The 25,180-nt window shown below is 46.7% G+C and overlaps 1 protein-coding gene across 5 annotated transcripts in view; it reads right to left on the bottom strand.

Moving 5' to 3' along the window:
- Positions 1–2,441: 2,441 nt before the first annotated feature.
- The window catches only part of tle2a (TLE family member 2, transcriptional corepressor a), a 54,276-nt gene continuing 31,537 nt past the window's right edge, over positions 2,442–25,180 (bottom strand). Inside the window, exons 3-20 of one of the 5 annotated variants that reach the window (XM_058074019.2) lie at positions 24,448–24,511; positions 18,101–18,145; positions 14,729–14,791; positions 14,388–14,492; positions 13,898–14,111; positions 13,501–13,517; positions 13,050–13,145; positions 11,745–11,789; positions 11,341–11,502; positions 11,123–11,249; positions 9,954–10,168; positions 9,722–9,801; positions 7,620–7,869; positions 7,280–7,527; positions 5,051–5,198; positions 3,464–3,614; positions 3,287–3,363; positions 2,442–3,221 (exon numbers count right to left, since the gene is read on the bottom strand). In XM_058074019.2, coding sequence (XP_057930002.2) covers positions 3,114–3,221; positions 3,287–3,363; positions 3,464–3,614; positions 5,051–5,198; positions 7,280–7,527; positions 7,620–7,869; positions 9,722–9,801; positions 9,954–10,168; positions 11,123–11,249; positions 11,341–11,502; positions 11,745–11,789; positions 13,050–13,145; positions 13,501–13,517; positions 13,898–14,111; positions 14,388–14,492; positions 14,729–14,791; positions 18,101–18,145; positions 24,448–24,511 — 2,215 coding nt within the window. In that variant the 3' untranslated portion in view covers positions 2,442–3,113. The remainder of the gene's footprint in view (positions 3,222–3,286; positions 3,364–3,463; positions 3,615–5,050; positions 5,199–7,279; positions 7,528–7,619; positions 7,870–9,721; positions 9,802–9,953; positions 10,169–11,122; positions 11,250–11,340; positions 11,503–11,744; positions 11,790–13,049; positions 13,146–13,500; positions 13,518–13,897; positions 14,112–14,387; positions 14,493–14,728; positions 14,792–18,100; positions 18,146–24,447; positions 24,512–25,180) is intronic. The other 4 variants (XM_058074020.2, XM_058074021.2, XM_058074022.2 and 1 more) reach the window with 4 other exon arrangements.

Genomic DNA, 25,180 nt, shown 5'->3' with positions numbered 1-25,180 from the left:
GGTGCGCTGCGCTGCGCTTGGGAAAATTGCAAAATGCGCTGGCCACACCCTGTTGGCAGAGCCCTTTAAGTGCAAAAAGAAGTTAGGCACCCTGTCATAAAAGTCTGATTGTCACGTGTCGCGTTTTTTTTTGAAGGTCGTGCAAGTGTAAGAAGAATTTAAGCACTTGACAATGGAATTGTACAAACATTGTACTGAGCAGCCAGGACAAAAAAGAGCTGACGTTGTCACTCCAAATTCCAAGTTGAGTTCCTGAGGTTCATTCTAGGTTTTTGTGTGATTTCCTACTAAATTCTTGTGAGTCCGTCGCCATCAAAGGGTCCCGCTTGGGAATGCTCGTGTTTCCTTTTTCCTTTCAAAGGCCGAGGAAGCCCTGTCGCCCACTGCACTGCCCCCCCCCCCCTTCCCATGTGCTGTAAAAATACTGTGTGTGGAAAATAAACCTAACTTGTGCTCATTCTTTGCTGCATTTCTTGCATGTAAAAGTTATTGTTTTGGGGTGGGTGGGGGGTGAAATCAGCAGTCATTTTATAAGAATAAAGTCAAAATATTAAGAGTTGGAATAAACAAGGAAAAGTCTCCCCAGTCTAACTGGTAGGAAAACCCAGGACATGTCAAGAATTTTGAATGTGGAAGGGTCTGAATCGGCTGAGAAATGTGGATAAATGTAAAATGTATGAAAAGGTTACTATGCTTATGTTAGCATGCTAATACCTGATGACATATGATAGTGTTAAGTATTTATACATTTGTATAGCTATGAAAATGGGTTAAAATACCGCTATGTTGACAATATCATGCTAGCAATGCCAACATTAGCATGCTAACACCTAGCATGATTGCAGCAAGTCTTTACAATTAGTGTCTAACTATGAAAATGGATAAAAATGCTACTATGCTAATGTTAACATGCAAGTATTGCTAGTATGCTAACTCTAGCATGATGGCACAATGTACCGAGGAAGTTTAAATGTCTCGAATGAGTTGAGAATTTCGACTGTGGAAGGGTCTGAATGGGCTGAGAAATGTGGATAAATGGATGAAAAGGTTACAATGCTCATGTTAGCATGCTAATACCTGATGACATATGATAGTGTTAAGTGTTTATACATTTGTATAGCTATGAAAATGAGTTAAAATACCGCTATGCTGACAATATCATGCTAGCAATGCCAACATTAGCATGCTAACACCTAGCATGATTGCAGCAAGTCTTTACAATTAGTGTCTAACTATGAAAATGGATAAAAATGCTACTATGCTAATGTTAACATGCAAGTATTGCTAGTATGCTAACTCTAGCATGATGGCACAATGTACCGAGGAAGTTTAAATGTCTCGAATGAGTTGAGAATTTCGACTGCGGAAGGGTCTGAGAAATGTCGATAAATGGATGAAAAGGTTACAATGCTCATGTTAGCATGCTAATACCTGATGACATATGATAGTGTTTATACATTTGTATAGCAATGAAAATGGGTTAAAATATCGCTATGCTGACAATATCATGCTAACAATGCCAACATTAGCATGCTAACACCTAGCATGATTGCAGCAAGTCTTTACAATTAACTATGAAAACGGATAAAAATGCTACTATGCTAATGTTAACATGCAAGTATTGCTAGTATGCTAACTCTAGCATGATGGCACAATGTACCGAGGAAGTTTAAATGTCTCGAATGAGTTGAGAATTTCGACTGCGGAAGGGTCTGAGAAATGTCGATAAATGGATGAAAAGGTTACAATGCTCATGTTAGCATGCTAATACCTGATGACATATGATAGTGTTAAGTGTTTTTACATTTGTATAGCTATGAAAATGGGCTAAAGCTCCATATATATATATAGGTATTTATAGCTCCATAGTTATGAAAAAGGGTTAAAATGCTATGCTGACATTATCCTAGCAATGCTAACATTAGCATGCTAACAACTACCATTATTGCGCCTGAATGAGTTGAGAATTTTGACCGAATGGGTTAAGTAATGTGGCATTAGTAGCGGGGAACTTTTTTTTTTTTTTAGGGGAAAGGGTGAATTTGGGCAGAATTTTGACTTTTGAATATTGGATCACCATCAATATTTCATCTGTTCTTCCATAACCCCTTTTTTTTTTTTTTTACAATGACTGAAAATTTCATCCAAATTGGTTGAGAACTTGAAGTTATTTTGAACACATAAAAAACATAAAAACAGATAAAAAAAAAAAAAAAAAAACAGAAACACCAACAAAAACAGAGGTAAATTAGAAGAATGAAAAATCTATTCACAATCCACACGCTTCCATGTACGATCGGTCAACAAACGTTACCTCCAATGACTGAAGTATGGAGAATCCATTTGTATGAAAAGTTGGGATCGGAAGCATCAAGCCGCGCATCACTGGTGTGCCCATGTCACCAGGAAACACCTAAAAGAGACCAAAAATAGAAGCTTTGTGCCTTTAGAGAATTTTATTTACACATCCATGTACTGTAGAAGCAAGGTTGACAAAGCGCTTGTGAAAGCAGTGCGCCCACGTGGTCTAACAAAGACGATAGAAAAACAAGAAAGCAGCAAATCAACAGGATTCTTGCTGGAATACGTCGCATTCCGTTCCAGCTTTGCTCTTGGAAAGTAAAAAAAAAAAAAAAAGCCAGCAAAGTCAACGCTTCAGTGTGATGGAGATGATACAATCATGTTGCTGCTCGACTGAAGCTCAAAAAAAAACTCCAGCTGGAATAGAGCAGAACTTGTCGAGACCCAAGCCAAGACCGTCAAGAGTCTCGGATCCAGCTTGAACCTGTCCTCGTCCCACCTCCTTACGGTCCAGAAAAACAAATAAAAAATACTAAAAAAATATGTTTTTTTGCTAATTTCTTGTCCACTACAGAGGTTTTATTTTGTTAAAAAAAGCAAAAGAACAATCTTTGGAGGAATCCCACAGTTGCACAGCTACCCACTAACCAGCGTTACTCTCCTCTTTCTCCTCATTCTTTCACAAACAAAACAAAGTAGTTGACTTGAGCGTCTTGTTTCCAAAACCGCCACCATGACGACGACGCGCTGTACAGTCACTCATGCGGCGGGGAGGGGCCTGAGCCCCGCCCACTACTTTTAAAGTGGTCCCTTCAGTAGATGACTTCATACACCGTCGCCTTCTTGTCTCCTGAGCCCGTCACGATGAACTGGTCATCCGGCGAAATGTCGCAGCTCAGCACCGACGACGACTCCTTAGACTGAACACACACACTTCTTAGAGACAAGGTCCCGTCGTCCTGGAGGTGATGGTTGTCAAGGTTACCTGAAATATGCTGGAGCCGTAAGGTGTCCGCCATGCGTTCAGCAGGTTGTCTTTGCCCGTACTTACAAACCATTTACCTGCAGGGGGTGCACACGTGCCCATTGATAAGACTCAAACTCATGCTGTGTTCAAGGAAACGAGAAAATCAGACATTTCAGTGGTGGAAAAGGTGCTTACCACAGTATGCAAACTTGAGAGAGAGAACACAGCTCTCGTGAAGGTGCAGCTGGTACTTGTCAGGCTTGGAGACGTGCAGGACTTCCACGTTGCTGCTCTCCATTCCCACAGCCAACCACTCGCCGGTGGGACAGTATCCCAGAGAGAAGATCTGGACAGGATGGAGGCAAAATATTTCAACATTACCATCGTCCTGACCCTTAACCAGGACCCTAAAGCCCAGCCCTTACCCTGGAGCAAACCCTAACCTTAGTCCAAACTCTAAACCCCAACACTAACGCAAACCTTCACCAAACTTGACGCTGGACAAAACCCAAACATCAATCCAAACCCTAACGCTAACCCTGGAGCACTTGTCAGGAGATATGCAGGACTTCCATGTTGCTGTTCTCCATTCCCACGACCAAACAGTAATCCAGATCAAAGTTCTGGATCAGGAAAAATATTACAACATTAACCATAACCCTAAAGCATAACCCAGGCCCTAACCCTGGAGGAAAAGCCAACCCCAAGTAGCCTAGACTGTGGGTTGCCAGAGGAAAAAAAAACATACCCAACCCTGGTCTATACCCTACGCCTAAACCTACACCTAGTAACTCCAACCCTGGAGCAAACCCCGGCCTTAACTTAGAGCCAAGTCCCAGCCATAACGCTGGACAAAACCCAAACCAGAATCCAAACAGTAATCCAGAGAAAAGATCTGGATCAGATGGAGGGCAAACCTTCAAATGTGTGGCCTTTGAACCATATGCAACCATGGGGCAATTCCCCAAGTAGCCAAAACTGAGGGTTGCCAGAGAAGGAAAAAACATACCCAACCCTGGTCTATACCCTACGCCTAAACCTACACCGAGTAACTCCAACCCTGGAGCAAACCCCGGCCTTAACTTAGAGCCAAGTCCCAGCCATAACGCTGGACAAAACCCAAACAGTAATCCAGAGAAAAGATCTGGATCAGATGGAGGGCAAACCTTCAAATGTGTGGCCTTTGAACCATATGCAACCATGGGGCAATTCCCCAAGTAGCCAAAACTGGGGGTTGCCAGAGAAGGAAAAAACATACCCAACCCTGGTCTATACCCTACGCCTAAACCTACACCTAGTAACTCCAACCCTGGAGCAAACCCCGGCCTTAACTTAGAGCCAAGTCCCAGCCATAACGCTGGACAAAACCCAAACCAGAATCCAAACAGTAATCCAGAGAAAAGATCTGGATCAGATGGAGGGCAAACCTTCAAATGTGTGGCCTTTGAACCATATGCAACCATGGGGCAATTCCCCAAGTAGCCAAAACTGGGGGTGGCCAGAGAAGGAAAAAACCACACAAAACCCTAAATGTAGACTGAACTCTAACACCTACGTCAAAGCCCAACTCAAACGCTAATCATGGAGCAAACTCTGACCCTGACTGCAACCCAAATTCTAAACCTAAATCCTACACATCACTCCAACCTGTATCCTGGAGTACACCCAACCTGAACCCTAACCCTGCACCAAACTCTAAAACTAACCTCAACCCAAATCCTAACCCTGGACATAACCCAACCCCTAACGCAAACTTTAACCCTGGAGGGTTTAGAAGTGTACCTGTGAGGTGAAGTCATGCTGCTGCAGCTGGCGCCCCTCTCGAAGGTCCCAGCAGCGGACCGTGTTGTCCAGTCCTCCCGTCCACAGCTTGGTGCCATCATTGGAGATGTCGATGCAGCTGGCTCCGTCCGTGTGGCCCTGGAACTGCCTGCAGGGAAGAAGACACAATAGAGGACTCGCCTTGACTTCCAGCCGCCGCCTGGCGTGCCTCCACAAAAAGACAGCTTCATCTGGACTTAGATGCCACCATAAGCTACAAACCTGCTCTTAATTCTGCCAAATCCGCCTAGAATTCCAACACTGTGATGGAATTAATCCAAGAACCTTATTCTCCACTGTTGGGAAACCACTCAACCTTCAACCTACCAACCGCCTTAGTTAAGGACTCTCCTCTCTCAAAACCGCCTCAGTCACTCCAATACTCCAAAACCTGGTCTTGATCCCCATGTTCTAAAAAACTACCGACCAAAGTCAAACCTTCCGTTTATCTCCAAGCTACGAGATGTATTGTAGTCCCTCAAGTCCAGGACCATCTACTATCAATCTCTTGGAGCCTTTTCACTCAGGTTTTCGGCCCGATCACAGTACTGAAACCTCCAGACTCTCTTTGCGCAGCTTTGCGATACCATTTCCCATCCTGTCCTCCTGGATCGTTTAGCCTCCATTGGGGTCTCTGGCACCGCCCCCCCAATGGTTTTATTCCTACTTGTTCACACTTTATTCAAGGTCATAATGTCAAATCCTCATGCTCACCATTCACGGTGTCCCTCAGGGTTCAGTCTTCGGTTCCCTTTTTATCATTTACCTTCTTCTCCTTGGTATTATTTTAGCATTCATTTTCATTGCTATGCTGATGACACCCAGATCTTTTTTTACCTGACCAGGGTGTGGTTGGGTTTTACCTGACCAGGGTCTACTTGTGTCTAAAACACTGACCAGGGTCTGGTTGGGTTTTACCTGACCAGGGTCTACTTGTGTCTAAGACACTGACCAGGGTGTGGTTGGGTTTTACCTGACCAGGGTCTACTTGTGTCTAAAACACTGACCAGGGTGTGGTTGGGTTTTACCTGACCAGGGTCTACTTGTGTCTAAAACACTGACCAGGGTCTGGTTGGGTTTTACTTAACTGGGTCTGGTTGTGTTTAACCTGACCTGGGTCTGACTGTCTATGGTTGGGGTCTGGTTGTTGTCTGGTACCTGACCAGGGTCTGGTACCTGACCAGGGTCTGGTTGTTGTCTGGTACCTGACCAGGGTCTGGTTGTGTCTAAAACGCTGACCAGGGTCTGGTTGGGTTTATCCTGACCTGGGTCTGACTGTGTCTATAGTTGGGGTCTAGTTGTGTCTAAAACACTGGCCGGGGCTGGTTGTTGTCTGGTACCTGAACAGGGTCTGGTTGTTGTCTGGTACCTGAACAGAGTCTGGTTGTTGTCTGGTACCTAAACAGGGTCTGGTTGTTGTCTGGTACCTAAACAGGGTCTGGTTGGGTTTATCCTGACCTGGGTCTGACTGTGTCTATAGTTGGGGTCTAGTTGTGTCTAAAACACTGGCCGGGGCTGGTTGTTGTCTGGTACCTGAACAGGGTCTGGTTGTTGTCTGGTACCTGAACAGGGTCTGGTTGTTGTCTGGTGCCTGAACAGGGGCTGGTTGTTGTCTGGTGCCTGAACAGGGGCTGGTTGTTGTCTGGTACCTGAACAGGGTCTGGTTGTTGTCTGGAACCTGAACAGGGTCTGGTTGTTGTCTGGAACCTGAACAGGGTCTGGTTGTTGTCTGGAACCTGAACAGGGTCTGGTTGTTGTCTGGAACCTGAACAGGGTCTGGTTGTTGTCTGGAACCTGAACAGGGTCTGGTTGTTGTCTGGAACCTGAACAGGGTCTGGTTGTTGTCTGGAACCTGAACAGGGTCTGGTTGTTGTCTGGAACCTGAACAGGGTCTGGTTGTTGTCTGGAACCTGAACAGGGTCTGGTTGTTGTCTGGAACCTGAACAGGGAGTGGTTGTTGTCTGGAACCTGAACAGGGTCTGGTTGTTGTCTGGAACCTGAACGGGGACTGGTTGTTGTCTGGAACCTGAACAGGGTCTGGTTGTTGTCAGGTACCTAAACAGGGTCTGGTTGTCGTCTGGTACCTAAACAGGGTCTGGTTGTGTTTAACCTGACCTGGGTCTTCTGTGTCTATGGTTGGGGTCTGATTGTTGTCTGGTACCTGACCAGGGTCTGGTTATTGTCTCGTACCTGACCAGGGTCTGGTTGTGCAGGTCCCAGACCACGATGTTGCCGTCGCTGCAGCAGGAGAAGCAGACCTTGTTGTCGGGCGAGATGGCCAGAGCGTAGCAGGCCGGGGCCGACGACGTCAGCTCCGCCTTGATGCGAGGCGTGGGCGTGGCTAAATCCCAGATGGACAGCGTGCTGGCCTCGCCGCCCACGATCAAGGTCCGCCCGTCAGACAGCAGCTTGCAGGAGCGGATGTAGTTGTCCCTGTTCTGATTGGACACGCCCACGAGAGAGTTAGCAAAACCTGCTCGCTTTCGATAATTCACGTGTGGAAGGAAGTGTGAAGAAGAAGAGGAGGTACCAGACAGTCCAGCTGGGCCATGGGAGTCTTGCTGCCGGGCTGGCTGATGTCCCACACCTTGACGCAGCCTTTGCCGCCCGTGTAGACGTGGCGGGTGGAGGCGCTGATGGTGACGGCGCACACCACCTCGCCATGGCTCAGACTGTGGATCTGCCGGGCGTGGCGAGGGATGCCCGGGCCCAGCAGGGCGTCGGGGGGGAAGGGCACCGGCTGCATCTGGCCGTCTGCGCTCACGTGGAACGAATACGCCCTGCACGGTACGACACAGCGAGACATCGATCATCATCTTATCTTTACATATACAGTGCATCGGGAAAGTATTCACAGCGCTTCACTTTTTCTACATTTTGTCATGTTACAGCCTCATTCCAAACTGTATTAAATTAATCTCTTACCTCAAAATTCTACACAAAATACTCCATTATGACAATGTAAAAAAAAAGGTTTTTTTGACATGTTTTGAATTTATTAAAAATAGAAAACAAAAAAATGACATTTACACAAGTATTCACAGCCTTTGCCATGAAGCTCAAAATTGAGCTCAGGTGCATCTTTTTTCCACTGATCATCCTTGAGATCTTTCTACAGCTTAATTGGAGTCCACCTGCAGTAAATTCAGTTGATTGGACATGATTTGGAAATATAATAACTGTCTATATAAGGTCCCACAGTTGACTGTGCATGTCAGAGCACAAACACCAAGCATGAAGTCAAAAGAACTGTCTGTAGACCTGCGAGACAGGATTGTCTTGAGGCACAAATCTGGGGAAGGATACAGAAACATTTCTGCTGCTTTGAAGGTCCCAATGAGCACAGTGGCCTCCATTATTGGTAAATGGAAGACGTTTGGAACCACCAGGACTCTTCCTAGAGCTGGCTGGCCTTCTAAACTGAGCGATCGGGGAAGAAGGGCCTTAGTCAGGGAGGTGACCAAGGCCCCGATGGTCACTCTGTCAGAGCTCCAGCGTTCCTCTGTGGAGAGAGGAGAGCCTTCCAGAAGGACAACCATCTCTGCAGCAATCCACCAATCAGGCCTGTATGGTAGAGTGGCCAGACGAAAGCCACTCCTTAGTAAAAGGAACATGGCAGCCCGTCTGGAATTTGCCAAAAAGCACCTGAATGACTCTCAGACCATGAGAAACAAAATTCTCTGGTCTGATGAGACAAAGATTGAACTCTTTGGTGTGAATGCCAGGCGCCATGTTTGGAGGAAACCAGGCACTGCTCATCACCAGGCCAATACCATCCCTACAGTGAAGCATGGTGGTGGCAGCATCATGCTGTGGGGATGTTTTTCAGCAGCAGGAACTGGCAGACTAGTCAGGATAGAAGGAAAAATGAATGCAGCAATATATAGAGATATCCTGGATGAAAACCTGCTCCAGAGCGCTCTTGACCTCAGTAGACTGGTCATGTACCTTGACCATATAGACAGTAGACATTAGCACACAGCCAAGATCTCAAAAGATTGGCTTCAGAACCACTCCGTGAATGTCCTGGAGTGGCCCAGCCAGAGTCCAGACTTGAATCCGATGGAACATCTCTGGAGAGATCTGAAAATGGCTGTGCACAGACGTCTCCCATCCAACCTGATGGAGCTTGAGACTTATTGCAAAGAAGAATGGGCAAAACCGCCTAAAGATAGGTGTGCTAAACTTGTGGGATCATATTCAAAAAGACTTGAGGCTGTAATTGCTGCCAAAGGTGGATCAACAAAGTATTAAGCAAAGGCTGTGAATACTTATGTAAATGTGATTTTTTTGTTTTCTATTTTTAATAAATTCAAAACATGTCAAAAAAAACCTTTTTTCACATTGTCGTAATGGAGTATTTTGTGTAGAATTTTGAGGTAAGAGATTAATTTAATACAATTTGGAATGAGGCTGTAACATGACAAAATGTAGAAAAAGTGAAGCGCTGTGAATACTTTCCCGATGCACTGTATCACAGGGGACACTTGATTAGGTACACTTGATTGCTTCCTGTTTTGATTCCGAGCCTGGACTTTTAGTGATGATTTCAAACCAAAACACACCAAAGGATGGAAATGAAGTATGAAGAAGATTTGGAGGCGAGCGATGCGCCAAGAAAAGGAAACTTACGGTTTACCAGAGGCGGCTGACTGCAGGCTGGCGGGCAGCCCGGGGACCCTCATGTGCGGGTGAGGGGATTCATAGCCCACCTGGAAGGAGAGCAGACGGTACACAGAAAAAGATGGTGACATGAAAGTAAGTAGAGCTTAATGAGCCTGCTGATAAATATTCTTTATTTGCGTGGGTCAGACGGCTTTATGGGCGGAGTTATTCCAAATGACAGGAAGAGAGCATCACTCACCACCGGGGAGCGTCCATAGCCCGCAGCCGCCGCTGCCGCCGCTGCTGCTGCTGCAGCCGCAGCCGCCGCTCCATTCATCTGAGGGGAAACCAGGTGTAGACCGGCGCCGTAGCCCGCCGCCCCGGGCAGGTCCCCGTTCACCCCGGGTGGGGGCAGTCCGAAAGCACCCGGGGGATACGCTCCCTGCACGGCCAGGGGGTTCCTCAGACCGAGAGCTGAGTGGGAGAAGGAAGACATCATCATTATCGCTCGTGTTTCGCTGAGCAATGACGGGTGCGGCGCTACTGCCCCCTGCTGGCTACCGCAGCTCCCTGCAGGGACAGCCAGCTGCCTTGCTGCTGTTGCTCATGTAACACACACACACACACACACACACACGTCGACTATTTATACTACACAAACTAATACACAAATCTTGAATAAGACAAATGTTTACTATTAAACTTTGCACTGAATATCACAAACAAAATCCTTTTCACTCACTGTGTTAGAGATCGGTATTTGATTACATTTCCTGGATTGATTCATGAAGAAAATCAATGTCAATAAAATGATAATTAAAAATACCAATATTTAGTCTGTTTTGATTTTAAAGTATATGTTTTTACATTGAAATTGTATTTTACTACTGATTTAGAGCTGATCAATCAACAATTCCACTCAATCATCACAATTCTTATGGCCCATTTTCATTTTTATGATTGATTGATATTTTTCTTTGGAATTCTATGCATTTATATTAAATTTTATTTTTACGGTGTTATTGTATTTTTACATTGTTTTTAGATCCAATATTGTATTTGTACTTGTAACATTTTGAAGGTTAAACATTTTCATTTAATGTAATTTTTGTAATTTTTATGTAACATTTTTGGTTATTTTTTAAAAATTAAATATGTCTTTTTCTTTTTTCATTGCATATTGAATGAACTTTTATTATAGTTCTGTATTCTATTTTTATATTTCTATTTTTATTTGAACGTTTTACATGGTGTATTTAAGTCACTCCTGTGCATTCTCACGTGCCTGATAGGGTATTGTTGCTGCTATTATTATGCTAATTATTATTGTTATTGTTGTTATTATTATTATTAGAATGATTATATAAGAGTGTTTGAATGGGAATCTATTCGGCGAGAAACAAAAGCAAAGTGTCCAACTGGTCCGACCTAACGGGTCCACGCCAGTCTTTCCAGGGATGGGCCGGAACTGAGGTGGTCCGCTGGGTCCGGGGGTGTTGGAGTCTTGTGACAGAGGGGTCCCTGGCTTCATACCAGGGGTGCTGGACTTCTCCCTCTGCAGGCCAAGTACAAGGAGCAAATATTAAGATGAGAGAATTGATGGAAGATGGAATTCTCCACCCCCCCAAGCCAATTCCGGGTGGTACCTGCGTGGGCTCCTTGCCGCGGGACGGTGAGGCAGCGCTGCTGGATGAAGCCAGGGAGGTGGGGCTGGCCTGCGGAGGGCCTTCCTTGCGGGAGGGCGCCATCTTGTCCAAACCATTCTCCCTGGAGGAGTAGGACTGGACGCTGCGGGGGGACGACGGGTCCTGCATGTCGGGAGGAACACGGAGGCAATTTAGCACACGGGTGGCGACGGCATGTCAAAGTAAACACTCGGACATCACCTGACCTGTGTGTGTTTGCAACCATAGCAACCACACACACACACACAACACTCAGGTATCCATTCATCACTATGTTAGCATACTGCTAACATTCATACCTCCGCTAAAGCTAATGTTTGGACTGGGTGAGCCAGCCTGGACGTCGGCAAATAAAGGCTACGCACCTCGTCCACCACCAAGTTATCATCGCTTTTATCTGCATCGCTGCCCTGTGAAGAGAAAGACAATTCCATCAATTCATCAGACACCCTCCATACAGTGGTGCCCCCCCCCAATTTCTTATTTTTGCATGTTTGTCACACTTCAATGTTTCAGATCATCATAAGGTAGGCAACATGGCCCTGTGATGAAAAACACGAGTGGGATGAATTGAGATCGATCACTCTGGAAAAGGTTATGAAGCCATTTCTAAAGCTTGGAGGGGACTCCAGCTAACCATAATGAGAGCCATTATCCACCAAATGGCCAAAACATGGAATCGTGGTGAACCTTCCAGTGTTCAAGACTCCGCCATAAGAAAGACGCTGGGCAAAAGCAGATTCCCAGACCAAAAGCAAAAAGGGGGGGGGGGGGGGGGGGCAGATTATATATTTTACACGTAACAGTCCACCTGGTATTATTGTATCTGTAAAATTGTCATGCAATCTGCTATTATTATTTATTATTTTATATTTATATGTAAGTATTTTAAAAATAATAAAATATTAGAATAATTACAATAAAATTTAAATAATAATTATTATATTATTATTATGTAAAATATGCAAATATAACAATAATATTATATATAATTAATTTAATAATTATAATAATCATAATATTTCTAATAATAATTATAATAATTATAATAATAATCTAATAATAATTATTATTATTATGTGCTTGTGTCCCTTTTTTCAGGAGCACTTTGTAAACAACAGACCATGTCAAAAAACGAAATTGATAAAACCATCAAAAGGTTGGCTCAGGCCATGATGCCAGGTTGTATGTTGAGTTTAAATGAAATACTTTGGAAAGATTGGGCGGGCCGTATTCAAACACTTGGCGGGCCGGATGTGGCCCCCGGGCCGTAGTTTGCCCACCCCTGCCCAAGACCTTTGGGAAAATACTCTGTGGTTCATCTGGCATGAGAGAGAAAAAGAATCACGAGCGTTGCAACCATCATGAAGGATGAAGATGGTGTCCTTGAACATGTGAAAGGTTAAGCTCATATGAAATATGATATATGATAAAATATGATAACTCAGCAGGGTCTCTCCCTCCGTTGCAACGCCCCTTCCCGTGTGCAAGACAACCACAGAGTTATCAGTTAAGGACTTTCACTTCCATTCTATTTATTATTATTTCCTTCTAATATTGTCATATTGTCAGGAATATTATCGTACTTGGCTACAGTTTCATTTTCTATGATTTATGGCCAAAAAATTGGCCAAAAAAAGAGCCCAGGATGAGTTGGAAAGGCGGCTCACATAGTCTGTCATGAACTCCTTCTCCTCGGCTTTCCTCTTCTTGCCATTGCTGAGGTAGTCGGCTGGCCGGCCTTTGTCCCCGTTGGACAGCGAGCTCTGCAGGAAGTGAAGAAGAGGACATTTTTATTTCGGATTTACACTCTGGTAATGATGTAAAAAAAAAAATGTCAAAGAACGCTCTAAATGAGGCGAGATAGCCCCACACTGTGCAGGTGAGCAAATCAAGTCCTCCCTTTTTCCCCTGCCTGTGACGTTGACGACCGGTCTTAACTTCCCCTGACCTCCACAAACATTCAGAGGAAGGATGCTGTAACAAATACTCCCAAATGGGAGCTTCCCAAATGGGAAAAACCATCCAACATGTTTTCATCTAGAGAGCTCTTGTGCCCCCCGCCCCCCGCCCCCCATGTAATGCATGTACTGTATATCATGTGGAGCTGTTGCTACTCACTGGTCCTGCTTCCCGGTCTGTTCCAGGTGATGACAGGTCATGTGACAGAACAGCAAAGAGCACACAAGAAAAAGACAAATTTGTTAATAGAATATATTCCTACGCCTTTTGGTTCCATAATTCCATGGTTGTTATTAGTCACGGTAGAAGTAATAATGAGATCATTCTGTTCTTCGGTGCAGAGGGAAAATAGGTTTTCCTTCCATTTGTAGGCACATTTATTGCATATGAAAATAGACTAAACCTTTCAAGGTCTCGTTAGCATATTAAAAAATGGAAATGACAAATAGGAATAAATACAAAAATACATTTCTTGGCCTTATCTTGGACATTTGAGAGGGAAACAGAAGAAAAAGAGGAGTACACCGGAAGGATGAACATCCCTGTCATAGATTACCTCTGTGATGCTCGGCAGCGGCGGCGGCGGCGGCGGCGGCCTCCAGGTGAGCCCTCTCATCCTTGGCGGCCAGCTGGGCCCCCAGAGCACCGGACAGGGCCAGAAGACCCGAGCCGCCGCCCAGCGCCAGGCCTGGGTGGGGGAGTCCTGACGGGTGAGGGCCCAGCGGGAGACCCTGTGCATGCTGGGAGAGGTGCTGGGCTTGAAGTTGCTGCTGCAGGAGGAGGAGGAGGAGGAGTAGAGATGGGGGTGACTTCTAGGCGCTTAGAAGAGGAGGTGCCTCCACTGGAGGAGGTCAAGAGGAGTGCAACAGGAGAAATACGGGGCAGTGGGTGTGGCCTGTCCAAAGGTGGTGAATGCGTATGGGACGACTTTAGGTCCAATCATACGGAGACGGCCAATTGGTTGGGGGGGGGGGGGGGCTGAAGGATGCCTCAGTTTAACAAAAGGAAGAAATGAAAAGCAACAAATGGGAGGATAAGGTACACACGCTATGAGGCAGAGGGGGGGGCCCACGTACCCCTATCGAAGCATTTAACTCCCCCATGGTCACCTGTTTGGCGCGCTCCATGGCTTGGACCACTTGTTGTTGGTGCTGTGGGGGACAAAACAAGGGGGAGCGGGGGGGTCACACCTCATTAATAGTCATCAGGTTGATGGATTGGCATGTCTTCAGCGGGAGGGGGGCACATAGGCGCCACCCTCAGTCTGTGGACACCTCTGTTTGACATGAACATGAAACATGCTAGGATGAGATAATGTGTTCCCCTATTAGACTCTATGTGTGTGTGTGTGTGTGTGTGTGTGTGTGTGTGTGTGTGTGCGACCCACCTCCTGTGACAGGAATGGGATGAGTTGAGCACAGATCACATTCAACCGCTTGGCAATCTCCGTCTGAGGGTGGGTAGGGAGGAAGGAAAAAAGCTATAGTTACTTTGATGAATAAATACATACAGTACACATGGACGCGTGCACACACACACACACACACACACACACACACACACAATACACACTATGTCGCTGTGGCCTGCTTCCTCTTCCCCAGGACCAGTGTGGTAAATATTTCAGCCTCTTACATCTGGTCCATGCAAATGGAACCCTTGCCAGGGAGTTGGACTAAAATATTCATGGCGAGCATCTGCTGTGGCCGCAGCGAGCCCACACACACACACACACACACACACACACACACACATACAGTCTGCGTGTGTGTGTGTGTATGGAAGAGAAATGCCTGTTTTCCAGTGTGTGCACGTCTCCTATGACTGCCTGAATGCATGTTTTGTGTGTGTGCTTCCTGCTGGGGAGGGGGTTGGGGGGTCCTTCCACTTGCCCCCGTGACCCCCCCATCTGATTAAAGGTACGCTGGGAAGACAACATGCAGGAAGTGTATTTGTGTGGAAAATTAGACATCATCCATCAACGTGCATTCTTTGTGTGCTTCATGTCCAGTGATGGGAATAATTATTGGAATAGTGACTTTTTTTTTTTTTTTTCAGTAACGGGTAATAACTAATTACTTTTACTGTCAGCATAACGGCGTTACCATTTTCGACAGCCGCCTAAAAATATATCACGACTTCATTACTAAGCCGCAGCGCAGTGAGTGACAAGCGAGGCGGTGAGATAAACCACATAAGCAACGAGGATTGGCTAAGGTTTAGTAAAATTGGCCAATCACATAACTTGGGTGGACGGGTGTTTAGCATCATAGCGAGAGATGGCGAGTGTTTGATGTCAAAGGTAAAATATACATTATTAGTTTACAGGTGACTAGTTACTTTTGTAGTGGAGTAACTCGGTAACTAGTAACTATAATTACTTTTTGTGCCCAACACTGTTGATAGAAAACGACAAAAAAAAATGATAACATACTGAAAAACGTTTATGTTGGTTATTGACAGTGAATGGAATTTGATGAGATAGATGGGTCCATGCTCATTTTCAGCCCTTGGTATTGAGTTGTGGACTTCTATAGAGCAGCTACACACAATAACCCTTCCAGAATCTGCACCTATTCAGCTGTATTTCTATGGATTTCGTGGTTGCTGCCAGTTTTAATGTATTCCACCCACAGCCCGCCTCCAGGCACACCCACCTTGCTGTGGTTGGTCATACTGCCGAGTGCATATAAACAGTTCCGATCTGTTTTGTTGGATACCCAGTCCCCATCCAGAAGTAGAGGCTAGACCAGGGGTGGGCAAACTTTTTGACTCGCGGGCCGCATTGATATGACAAAATTTACGGGGGGGGGGGGGGGGGGTATACCACCTGGTATTATTTTATCTGTAAAATTGTCATGCAATCTGCTATTATTTATTATTTTATATTTATATTTAAATATTTGAAAAATAATAAAATATTATAATAATTACAATAAAATTAAAATAATTATTATTATATTATTATTATGTAAAATATGCAAATATAACTAATATTATATATAATTAATATAATAATTAGCATTAATATAATAATTATAATAATCATAATAGTTCTAATAATTATAATAATCTAATAATTATTCTTATTATTACCATGTCAAAAAACGAAATTGATAAAACCATCAAAAGGTTGGCTCAGGCCATGATGCCAGGTTGTATGTTGAGTTTAAACGAAATACTTTGGAAAGATTGGGCGGGCCGTATTCAAACACTTGGCGGGCCGGATGTGGCCCCCGGGCCGTAGTTTGCCCACCCCTGGGCTAGACAGTCCCAAGTTTCTCAAGAAAAGAGGTTACTTCAAGACATCTCTCAATGCTAAGTAGCTTTAGCATTTTAGCATTAGGTTTTCGTCTAATGTCTAGTGTGACATCACAAAGGAACAGTTTTACCACGCCTTCTGAAACCGAGCGTTTTGAGTCATCCCAAACTTCTTTCAGGGCTCATTTCCGAATGCACAAACCTCATTATCTGAACCGTTAGCATGGTTTAATACCAGAATGCTAACATTTATAGGTCAGAAAAGTGGAAAAAGCATCATAGGTCCTTTTAAGGTTTCTTCATTTATTGTGTGATTCATTTATTTATTGTCATCCCGTAATGTTTTGATCTCGCCAGATCTTGTCACACCCCAAATTAGCACTCCCCCCCAAAAAAAAGAAAATGTGGTTGCGTGTTGAAAAATGTTGCAAAATAGGATGGATGTTTTGAACTGCTTTCAGTCGGGGAAATAGTCCCTCTTGTAGCAAAGTCTGCCTCGGTCTGTTGCTGCCTTGTCAATGTTATTGATTGAAGTTAATGGCTGTGGTGCACACATGCACACGCACACACGCACACACGCACACGCACGAACATGCATTCATTGCACATGCACATAAACATGCGGATGCATGCACACGCACGTTTAGCAACAAGGCCTGTAATGATATGCACGCAGAGATTATGACAACATCATTACAGCTGCAGGCTCTTTGTTTTCTTGACAGCCAGCCTGTGCTGAGGTGTGTGCGTGTACACACACACACACACACACACACACACACACACACACACCCCATTCCCTCCTAAGTGATTTATTGATGCCGGACTGAACTCCCACCCCCTCCTCTTTTCCCCTTCTTCTTCCAACCCCCACACCATCCTCCTCCTAATCCATCATCCCCCCCCCCTTCCCCATCCCTTGGCTCCGCCTCCCCAGGGGAGACACAATGATTTCTTGTTAGAGAACTCCAACTACTAAATGACATCTTGAGGAGAGCGAGTGAGCGAGCGAGCGAGGAAAGAAGAGGAAGAGGAGCAGCGGAGAACGAGGATGCAGGGATGGGGAGTGGTGGGGGGGGGGGGTGCGGAAATTGAAGAAGGGGTGATGAAAAGTGGAGGCGGGGGGGAAGAGGAGTGGATTGGGTCTGGAGGAAGTGTGACGATGATGTGGCGAGGATGGCTAGACGGGGGGGGGGGGGGGGGGGGGGGGGGGATGTCGGCCTGTGTGTGTGTGTGTGTGTGTGTGTGTGTGTGTCCAAGGAAGAGGAGGCATCAGGAAGGCAGTGACCTGATTTCAAGGAGCAGAGATGAAGAAGAAGCAGGAATGGAGATTGGGTGAAAAAAATGAAAGCGGGAGCAGCGACAGGATGATGATGATGATGATGATGATGATGATGATGATCTCATGTGTCGACTATTAACACCCCGCCAAAAAGACACGGGGCGAGGAAGTCACATGCCAAGGGAACAAGGAAGCGAGGAAGGATAGTTGACTCACCTGTTTGTGCATTTCGATGTTAAGGCCGTAGGACATCTCATAGTACTGCAAAACAACACAGTACTGATTACACTCACATTTTACTACAATACTTAGTAAGCCTGTCACCAGAACACATTTTGCTGGGTGATGATTGTCACATTGCCAATAACAATAAATCATACTGCCAATATTATTTTGATACCATTTTCACATGATAGTATGACCTTCTAAGGCGGAGTAGGCGTGTCCCAATACATTTGCATGAATAAATTAGCTGACTCTTTTTATTAGGGAAGTCAAAAATAGTGTTAACTAATTTATTTGATTAGTTACGTTTTTTTTTAGCGTAATTAACTCGTACGCATTGCAGGCCACGACTCTCCCCCCCCCCCCCCCCCCCCCCCCCACAGAGTCTGGCCCTCTTTCCGATCTTTATTCTGACCCCAACGCATCAACAGCAGTGCACCACGATCATAATTTCCTGTTTTTTTTTGCATGTTTGTCACACTTCAATGTTTCAGATCATCAAAGAAATGTAAATATTAGTAATAATATGATATATAGATAATAACATATAAACATTAGTCCATGACAACACAACTCAGTGTTGGGCCACCCTTAGCAGCAACAAGTGCAACCAAGCCTTTTATGATAACTTGCAATTCAACCCTGTGGGGACACGCCATGTCCGAGACAGAGACCCAGTGGGGACACGCCATGTCCGAGACAGAGACCCAGTGGGGACACGCCATGTCCAAGACAGAGACCCTGTGGGGACATGCCATGTCCGAGACAGAGACCCAGTGGGGACACGCCATGTCCGAGACAGAGACCCAGTGGGGACACGCCATGTCCGAGACAGAGACCCAGTGGGGACACGCCATGTCCAAGACAGAGACCCAGTGGGGACACGCCATGTCCGAGACAGAGACCCTGTGGGGACACGCCATGTTCGAGACAGAGACCCAGTGGGGACACGCCATGTCCAAGACAGAGACCCAGTGGGGACACGCCATTTCCAAGACAGAGACCCAGTGGGGACACGCCATGTCCAAGACAGAGACCCAGTGGGGACACGCCATGTCCGAGACCCAGTGGGGACACGCCATGTCCGAGACCCAGTGGGGACACGCCATGTCCGAGACAGAGACCCAGTGGGGACACGCCATTTCCGAGACAGAGACCCAGTGGGGACACGCCATGTCCGAGACCCTGTGGGGACACGCCATGTCCGAGACCCTGTGGGGACACGCCATGTCCGAGACCCTGTGGGGACACGCCATGTCCGAGACAGAGACCCTGTGGGGACACGCCATGTCCGAGACAGAGACCCAGTGGGGACACGCCATTTCCAAGACAGAGACCCAGTGGGGACACGCCATTTCCAAGACAGAGACCCAGTGGGGACACGCCATGTCCGAGACCCTGTGGGGACACGCCATGTCCGAGACAGAGACCCAGTGGGGACACGCCATGTTCGAGACAGAGACCCTGTGGGGACACGCCATGTTCGAGACAGAGACCCAGTGGGAACACGCCATGTCCAAGACAGAGACCCAGTGGTGACACGCCATGTCCAAGACAGAGACCCAGTGGTGACACGCCATTTCCAAGACAGAGACCCAGTGGGGACACGCCATGTCCGAGACCCTGTGGGGACACGCCATGTCCGAGACAGAGACCCAGTGGGGACACGCCATGTCCGAGACAGAGACCCAGTGGGGACACGCCATGTCCGAGACAGAGACCCAGTGGGACACGCCATGTCCGAGACCCAGTGGGGACACGCCATGTCCGAGACCCTGTGGGGACACGCCATGTCCGAGACAGAGACCCAGTGGGGACACGCCATGTCCGAGACAGAGACCCTGTGGGGACACGCCATGTTCGAGACAGAGACCCAGTGGGAACACGCCATGTCCAAGACAGAGACCCAGTGGGAACACGCCATGTCCAAGACAGAGACCCAGTGGGGACACGCCATGTCCGAGACCCTGTGGGGACACACCATGTCCGAGACAGAGACCCAGTGGGGACACGCCATGTCCGAGACCCAGTGGGGACACACCATGTCCGAGACAGAGACCCAGTGGGGACACGCCATGTCCGAGACAGAGACCCGGTGGGGACACGCCATGTTTGAGACAGAGACCCAGTGGGGACACACCATGTCCAAGACAGAGACCCCATGAGTCTCTTCCAGCTGTGGGGGAATTGTTGTCATTCAGTCACATCGGAGGCTTTTCCAGTATCAAGGACTTTTGAAGGTCATGCCACAGCATCTCAATAGGATTCAGCTCAGGACTTGGACTAGGCCGCTCCAAAGTCTGTTTTGGATCATTGTCCTGCTGCACAACCCAAGTTGCTTTCAGTTTGAGCTCACCCACGGATGGCCGCACTTTCTCCTTCAGCACAATTCATGCTTCCATTGATCACAGCAAGTCTTCCGGGTCCTGAAGCAGCAGACCATCACACTACCACCACCACGTTTGACTCTTCTTTTTCTCTCATGCCACATGGAATGGGACACACACCTTCCAAAAGATTCAACCACAGAGTATTTTCCCAAAGGTCTTGGGGATCATGAAGATGTTTTCTGGTCAAATGGAGACCAGCCTTAATGTTCTTTTTGTTCAGCAGTGCTTTTGGTCTTGGAACTCTGCCTTGCAGGCCGTTTTTGCCCATGATGGAGTCATGAACACTGACCTGAACTGGGGCAAGTGGGGCCTGCACTTGTTTGGATGTTGTTGTGGGGTCTTTTGTGACCTCTCGGATGAGTTGTGGTTGGGGTCATTTTGGTTGGCCGGCCGCTCCTGGGAAGGTTCACCACTGGTTCACTGCTTAAGTTTTGAAAGGGGGGGGGAATCACTCTTTCACACGGGGCCATGAAGGTTTGGATTTGTTTTGTTCCTTAATAAAACGTTTCATTTAAAAACTGCATGTTGTCATGGACTAATATTTACATTTCTTCCATGATTTGAAACATTGAAGTGTGACAAACATGCAAACTAACAAATGTTGTCATGTGTCACAAGGTAGATGATGGAAAAAAAATCCCCCCCACACCCTTTTTCCTTGAACTGTCATAACCTCAGGAACCTGGTGGAGAAAAAGAGCTCAAGTCCTCCAAAATGTGAACAGGATCCAAATGAAATGAAACAGAATCCAGCATAAAAAGATGTGCACTGAAAGGACAAATACATTCCACCTCGGATGCTGCAGCACTTAAATGTGACCCTGAAGAGCTTTGGGGGGCACAAAGTGAGCAGCGGCGAGGAAGGAAGGCGGGAACACGCTCATAAGTCAGAGGAAGGTGTGAGAGCGCTGCCGTAATCACGTCTAATTTCAGCTATTTGACCCCGGCGTCTTTTAAGAGGTGCTGAGTGGAGCACAGGAGGGAAAGAGACAGGTGGCGCTCTCTCGTTCTCTCTCTTTCTCTCTCTCTCTGTCTCTCCATCTCCATCTCGTTTTAAAGTCAGATGCTTCACAAAGTGACAGGCTGACATTTGCTTTTCAGAGTGGAGATTGGCAAGTTGGAGCGCCGGAACATTCTGGCAGGATGGGAGGAGAGGAGATGGGCAGGGGTTGTCTCCCTGCAGATTTCTTTCTTGGCAGCGTGTGTGTGTGTGTGTGTGTGTGTGTGTGTGTGTGTGTCCATAAAAAAGATGCCTTTCCTGGCAGCTGGCAGCTCCGCTCCACAGTCGCAGTGCCAAGTTTTGACTGTTGCTTAGCAACATCCAAACTCCTCCAAATCAGCCGCCAGGAGAGGAGACCTCGCCTGTGCTCGGTGCCAGCTCGCTAACACCCCCAACCCACCCCCATTTTTCTCAGCAAGAGCCAACCCCCCCTCCCCTTTCCAGTGCCAGGAATGCCACATAGCATTTTTGGCAGGGTCCAAGTGGACTCTTGGCATCTTGCACTCGCTCAGCTGTGGATGCGAGCGTTGTGATGGCAGGTGAATCAATATGTCCGGATGGCTGCGCTGCACGCGTCACAAAACACATGCAACCCAAACTGTTCCAGCTATTATTTGTTTCTGGATGATAAATGTCGTACTTCTCTGACCATTCATGGTCGCAGTGATCACATCCGCAAGTACAACAATCCATCGACTTTGTGGGGACACGCCATGTCCGAGACAGAGACCCTGTGGGGACACGTCATGTCCGAGACAGAGACCCTGTGGGGACACGCCATGTCCAAGACAGAGACCCAGTGGGGACACGCCATGTCCAAGACAGAGACCCAGTGGGGACACGCCATGTCCGAGACAGAGACCCAGTGGGGACACGCCATGTCCGAGACAGAGACCCAGTGGGGACACGCCATGTCCAAGACCCTGTGGGGACACGCCATGTCCGAGACAGAGACCCTGTGGGGACACGCCATGTCCGAGACAGAGACCCTGTGGGGACACGCCATGTTCGAGACAGAGACCCAGTGGGGACACGCCATGTCCAAGAAAGAGACCCAGTGGGGACACACCATGTCCGAGACCCTGTGGGGACACGCCATGTCCGAGACAGAGACCCTGTGGGGACACGCCATGTCCGAGACAGAGACCCTGTGGGGACACGCCATGTCCGAGACAGAGACCCAGTGGGGACACGCCATGTCCGAGACAGAGACCCAGTGGGGACACGCCATGTCCGAGACCCTGTGGGGACACGCCATGTCCGAGACAGAGACCCTGTGGGGACACGCCATGTCCGAGACCCTGTGGGGACACGCCATGTCCGAGACAGAGACCCTGTGGGGACACGCCATGTCCGAGACAGAGACCCAGTGGGGACACGCCATGTCCGAGACAGAGACCCAGTGGTGACACGCCATGTCCGAGACAGAGACCCAGTGGGGACACGCCATGTCCGAGACAGAGACCCTGTGGGGACACGCCATGTCCAAGACCCAGTGGTGACACGCCATGTCCGAGACAGAGACCCAGTGGGACACGCCATGTCCGAGACCCAGGGGGACATGCCATGTCCGAGACCCAGGGGGACACGCCATGTCCGAGACCCAGGGGGACACGCCATGTCCAAGACCCAGGGGGACACGCCATGTCCAAGACCCAGGGGGACACACCATGTCCAAGACCCAGGGGGACACGCCATGTCCAAGACCCAAGGGGACACGCCATGTCCAAGACCCAGGGGGACACGCCATGTCCAAGACCCAGGGGGACACGCCATGTCCGAGAACCCGTATTTTGAAATTGAATTCACTTATCTTGATTGGGTCTGGACCAAAATGTTGCAATAAATGAAACATTGTATAAATAAATACAAACATTGTATTCATTTGGTAATAAAGTGGATCACAAGTGAGCATTCACACTTTTTTTTAGCAGAAAACATCTAATTCATACATATTCATAAATACATTATATATTTTTTGATGTTCTATTCCTTTGAAACAAGACCTATAGCCTACGGCATTTAAACAGTGAATCACTTAATTACTTAATTAATTTTGTAAATCCAATTACAAAAATGTCAATACAAAATAAAATTATAATATATGTATATAGTATATATATATATATTTACTTTACATTAGAATTTACATTTACTTTCCACAGGGCAATTTTTTAAAAAGAGTTACTCGCATGCAGTCTTCTTCTACTGCTGCTTCACTGTGACGTGTACAACTCGCTGTTTCCCCCTGCAGAGCAGAGGAAGTACTGCACAAGGGAGTGCTTCTCTAGTCAGACTGAATGCTTTATTGGTTCTATCTCCTTGGAGTTAAAAAAAAAAAAAAAAAACAGTAGTGCCTCGGTTAACATTCACCCCAGTTAGCGGCTTTTTCGGTTAACATTTGCCCCAGTTAGGGGCTTTTTCGGTTAACATTTGCCCCAGTTAGGGGCTTTTTCGGTTAACATCCAAAATGTTTGCTAAAATTTTGCCTTGGTTTGCTCTTAACTGAAGACCAGTTTCAGTGGCAAATTACTATCACCGTCCCGCTCCATTGCAAGACAAAACAGATTATTCCGTGATGGAAAGGAGCCTCCTCAGTGTCCTTTCATTGATATTTTTGGTGGGGGATTTTTCCCAACAAACTTGCCTTGGTTAAAGTCGTTTTGGTTAAAGTACCAGTGTAGTTTTTGGAGTTTTAAAGGAACAACAGCAGCCAGTGTGTGAAATACTCATCTCAAACCGGAGGTGTGTGTGCTGGCTGCAGCTAACCAGGTGTGTTCAGCCGGACAATAACTACAAGTGTTGTTTACCTTCTTGTGGAGCATGTGTGTGTGTTTAAGTGTGTGTGTGTGTGTGTGTGGTCTTTGCATGTGGCTTGTGGTGGGTGTTTAGCAGCTGTTAGCAGATGAAGGATGGAGCCCACTTGGCAGCAGTGTGTTGTTGGCTCACCATAACGTAGTGTCTCTGGATCTCCGTCTTCTCTGTGGCCAGTTTCTCACATTCCAGCTTCAAACTGCAACAACAACAAAAGACAGCCATGAGAGAAAAGTTCATCAAATTTAAAGCGTTATTTGCGTTATAAGCGTTATTTCGCACTGAGCAATCACTCCATCATCATCACCACCCGGCACTGACACACAACCAACAACATAACCTGGCAAAGTACGCAGGGGGTCATTAAAAAGCATCCCAGAAGCGTCCCAGAAGGACAGTTGACGGGGGTCTTAACTCATTACAGCCATTGTTCAATACATTGTTCATTTTTCTTTTTGCACAACAGATAAACACATTGTTGGGATCAAGAGTTGGGGTTTTTAAGAAGTACGATCACAAAAAATGAATAAAAAGGCTGCAAATATATGCAGCATATACTGTATATTTTATGATATAATTATCTGTAACGGTACTGAAAATGTGTTTCCCATATATTTATTGATTTATTTTGGACCGCTAGCCACATTAGTGGTGGCGCTAAGAAAACACAGCTCTCCGCCTGGTGAAACGCATAAAGCAAGGGTGTTCAAAGTGTGGTTCAGGAGCCATTTGTGGGCGGCAGTTGGTGTCTCTCGGCACACGGTGTAGAAATAAGACATCAAAATTACAAGATTATTGGTCCAAAAAAAATGATGACAACTTTGGAGGTGGAGGGAACCACAATGCTCACTGTCCGGAACACGGTAGT

The sequence above is a fragment of the Doryrhamphus excisus genome, linkage group LG4, assembly GCF_037039965.1.
Source record: "Doryrhamphus excisus strain RoL-2023G ecotype Guam linkage group LG4, RoL_Dexc_Guam_v1.1, whole genome shotgun sequence".
NCBI classification, from domain to species: Eukaryota; Metazoa; Chordata; class Actinopteri; order Syngnathiformes; family Syngnathidae; genus Doryrhamphus; species Doryrhamphus excisus.
This window is presented reverse-complemented; position numbering and strand designations above follow the sequence as displayed.